The 4,514-nt window shown below is 41.6% G+C and overlaps 1 protein-coding gene across 1 annotated transcript; it reads left to right on the forward strand.

The window, feature by feature from the left end:
• The first annotated feature begins 1,572 nt into the window (after positions 1–1,572).
• LOC142177181 (uncharacterized) lies at positions 1,573–2,259 on the forward strand. The gene is made up of 2 exons (XM_075245649.1): positions 1,573–1,847; positions 1,947–2,259. The coding sequence occupies exons 1-2, from the start codon at positions 1,573–1,575 to the stop codon at positions 2,257–2,259; spliced, it is 588 nt and encodes a 195-aa protein (XP_075101750.1).
• Positions 2,260–4,514: the final 2,255 nt, after the last annotated feature.

Raw genomic sequence — 4,514 nt, forward strand, 5'->3', positions numbered from 1 at the left:
TAAGCCTAAGCCAAACCTAAATGAAACTGAGCCAATTAATTTGGGCGATTCAGAAGAGGTCAGGGAGACCATGATAAGCATTCACGTTGAGGAAAAAACAAGAGATGCATTGATCCAACTCTTGTTTGAATTTAAAGATGTGTTTTCATGTCCTACGACGATATGCCAGGACTAAGTGTCGATCTCGTAGTACACAAATTTCCAACTTATCCTGTTTGTCCATCTGTCCAATAAAAGCAAAGAAAATTCAAAACAAACATCAACGACAAGATTAAAGTAGAGGTTGCCAAACAATTAAAAGCCGGTGTGATCCGAGTGGTCCGATACACCACATGGTTGGCCAATGTAGTCCCAGTACCAAAAAAGGACGGGAAGATCCGAGTATGTGTTGACTACAGGGATTTGCACAAAGCGAGTCCCAAGGACAACTTCCCGTTACCAAACATCCACATCCTTGTTGACAATTGTGCCAAACATGAAGTACAGTCTTTTGTGGAATGTTATGCTAGGTATCACCAAGTTCTGATGGATGAAGAAGATGCAGAAAAGACAACTTTCACCACACCATGGGGGACTTACTGTTACAGGGTCATGCCATTCGGTTTGAAAAATGTCGGGGCAACTTACATGAGAGCTATGACCGCCATATTGTATGACATAATGCACCAAGAAATCGAGGTGTACGTTGATGATGTAATCATTAAATCCAGAACAGAAGAAGGCCATGTGCGAGATTTGAGAAAGTTCTTTGAGCGTCTACGTAAGTATGACTTAAAATTAAACCCTGCTAAATGTGCATTTGGGGTTCCATCCGGGAAACTCATGGGATTTATAGTCAGTCGGAGGGGTATTGAGTTGGATCCAACAAAGCTAAAATCTATCAGAGATCTACCACCTCTGAAAACCAAGAAAGAGGTCATAAATTTGCTTGGAAGGTTAAATTACATCAGTAGATTCATCGCTCAGCTCACGACCACATGTGAGCCCATATTTAAGCTGCTAAAGAAAGACGTGGTGATTAAATGGACGGATGAGTGTCAAGAAGCTTTTGACAAAGAATATTTATCAAATCCGCCGGTGTTGGTTTCGCCTGAGCGTGGAAGGCCTTTGTTCTTATACTTGATAGTCCTGGAGAATTCTTTTGGTTGTGTCCTCGGGCAACATGATGTGACCGGGAAGAAAGAGCAAGCCATATACTATTTGAGCAAGAAATTTACTGGCTATGAAACCAAATATACTTTGCCGGAAAGAACTTGTTGTGCCCTAACCTGGGTTGCTCAAAAGCTTAGACATTATTTGTTGGCCTATACCACATATCTCATAACCATATTGGACCCTCTAAAATACATATTCCAAAAATCAATGCCCACGGGAAGGCTAGAAAAATGGCAAATCCTGCTTACAGAGTTCGACATTGTCTATGTCACCCGCACCACTATGAAAGCCTAAGCCTTGGCCGATCATTTGGTTGAGAACTCGGTTCATGATGAATACCAACCCCTAAGCACTTATTTCCCAGACGAGAAAGTAAACTCAGTTGAGGTAATCCCAGAAGACACCAAGACTTGGAAAATGTTCTTTGATGGAGCTGTAAATGCAAAGGGTGTTGGGATTGGGGAAATTTTGATTTCCCCCATATTCGGAGGAGAATTGGCCATTCAATCTTGTGAACTAATCGAGACCGAAATTGGAAAAAGAGGTCAGCACTATCCGATTATGGCCCGACTTCGGTTCTTCTGTAAGAATAACACTACTGAATATGAAGTTTGCATCATGGGCATGAACATGGCAATTGACATGGATTTAGAAGAATTACTACTCATGGGAGACTCTGATTTGATCATTCGGTAAGCACAAGGAGAATGGGAAACTCGAGATATCAAGCTTATCCCATATAGACAACATGTGGAAGATCTTAGAAAATGGTTCAAATCCGTTGAATTCAGGTATATTCCTCGATTCCACAATGAGCTAGCCGACGCACTAGCTACCTTGGCTGCAATGCTGCCATATCCGGGCAATGTCCATATTAACCCGTTAGAGATTCAAATCCGAGAAAGACATGGTTATTGCAACATGGTTGAAGCAAAACCCGATGTCCACCCATGGTATCATGATATTAAAAGTTTCTTGAAAACAAAGAAATACCCTGAGCAAGCAAATGGAGACAAAAAGAGAACCATTAGAAGGCTTGCTAGCAGTTTCTTCTTAAACGGAGAAGTGCTGTATAAAAAAACTCCAGATCTGAATCTGTTATGATGTGTAGATGCCAAAGAAGTTGAAAATATCATGAACGAAGTGCATTCAAGAGTATGCAGTCCCCACATGAACGGATATGTCCTTGCAAAGAAAATCTTGCGGGCAGGTTATTATTGGATGACCATGGAAAGGATTGCTTTAGTTTGATCCGGAAGTGCCATCAGTGTCAGATACACGGTGACCTGATTCATGTACCGCCTTCAGAATTGCATCCTATGTCAGCGCCTTGGCCATTTGTTGCTTGGGGTATGGATATCATTGGGCCAATCGAGCCGAAAGCCTCAAATAGGCACATATTCATCTTGGTTGCCATTGATTACTTCACAAAATGGGTTGAAACGGTCACTTTCAAAGCCGTCACCAAGAAAGCAGTGGTGGACTTCGTACATTCCAATATTATCTGTTGTTTTGGTATTCCAAAAACTATCATTACCGACAACGCGGCAAATCTGAACAGTCATTTGATGAGGGAGGTATGCGAACAGTTTAAAATTACGCATCGCAATTCTACCCTTTACCGACCCAAAGCCAATGGCGCCGTTGAAGCGGCAAATAAAAACATCAAGAAGATCCTCAGGAAAATGATTCAAAGTTCTAGGCAATGGCATGAAAAGATGGCTTTTGCATTGTTAGGATATCGCACAACCGTGCGCACTTCAGTCGGGGCTGCGCCTTACTTATTGGTTTATGGCACTGAAGCCGTAATACCTGCAGAAGTCGAAATTCCCTCTCTTCGAATCATTGTTAAAGTCGAGATCGAGGATGATGAATGGGTCAAACCCAGTTTGGAACAGTTAACTATGATTGATGTAAAGCGAATGCCCACGGTTTGCCACGGGCAGTTGTACCAACAAAGAATGGCCCGCGCTTACAACAAGAAAGTGCGGCCTAAAAACTTCGAAGTGGGGCAACGCGTTCTAAGACGTATTCTCCCGCATCATGAGGAAGCAAAAGGAAAGTTTGCTCCAAATTGGAAAGGTTCATACATTATAAGAAAACTGCTGCCAAAAGGGGCATTGTATTCAGTAGATATTGAAGGAAATGACCCCGAAACAGCTATCAATGAGGATGCAGTCAAAAGGTAATGTTTAACCCTTTTCACGGTCTTGATACTCTCCGGTTGGGATGATGAAGGCTTTCATTCTTGCTACCCAAACACTATCAACTTTCGTAAACCCTTTGAGCCGGTTATTCTTCTTTCATCACCCTCCTTGGAACCAAAAAAAAAAATCAATCAATCAATCAAAATAAAAACAAAACAAAAAACAAAATGTTTCCTTGAACTACGTTCGACTTTATTCCGAAAGGATATGTAGGCAGCCTTACTCTGGGGTTCAGTCACACCAAAATAAAAATCCAAATTCCCCCCGAAAATGAGACTGGGGCAGAATTTATAATAATTCGGCAACGCTTTCTCTTGAAAGGTTCCAAAGTTGTAATTCATTCAAATTCTTTTTACCCCAAATCTTGTTCAAGTCCTTCCGATCAATCGGTAAAGATGTCCAAAATTGGAGGATACAGTTACTTAGATCTGATACAACCAAACGAGAGAAATAAAATGAGAGAGTTTTATCGGTAAAAACCCAAACGGGCACCATGAGGCAATGGTAAGCAAAGAAATTAAAAATGAGAGAGCCTCGTTAGTGAAAACTCGCAAAGAGCACTACAAGGTGATGGTGAGAAGAGAAACGAGAGAGGTTAGCTAGTGAAAGCCCGCAAAGGGCACCACTGATCGAAAAGAGGATAATTGGTCGCTGACATGGACACAGTCCTGGGCAAGGTTTCTCAATCTTGAGGTATAAGTTATGGTGGATTTTTGAGAGTTGGACGGTTTGCACAGATCGGGCATCCAGTCCAAGAGGCATGTCATGTTCATTGAAGTCCGTATACACTCAAGATAAGCCCTTCTTTCCTTTCCCCGAAAGGGATACCTCTTGTCTAAATTCATTTATCTATTCCGTCGTTTATTTTCTTTCAATCCCTTTCGGTCTAATTCTATTCTAAATTGAGACAAAGAAAGGATGGCAAGACCGATCTATAAGGTTCTCATTTGATACAAGCTAGTATGCAAAAAGCACCCAGCCTCGGCAGGTGCATCGAGTCGACCTCGACCGGCCATGATAGCTGATGCTTCGAAATCAAGAATTCCCGAAAGGAAAGGGATTAAAGTCAAAATGCCACAAAAGAAAAATAAAGTTAAAGAAGGTTAAGTACCACGTGATTAACCGTCCTGGTAAGATTTTGGAAAAGTCAAG

The sequence above is a fragment of the Nicotiana tabacum genome, chromosome 23, assembly GCF_000715075.1.
Source record: "Nicotiana tabacum cultivar K326 chromosome 23, ASM71507v2, whole genome shotgun sequence".
NCBI classification, from domain to species: Eukaryota; Viridiplantae; Streptophyta; class Magnoliopsida; order Solanales; family Solanaceae; genus Nicotiana; species Nicotiana tabacum.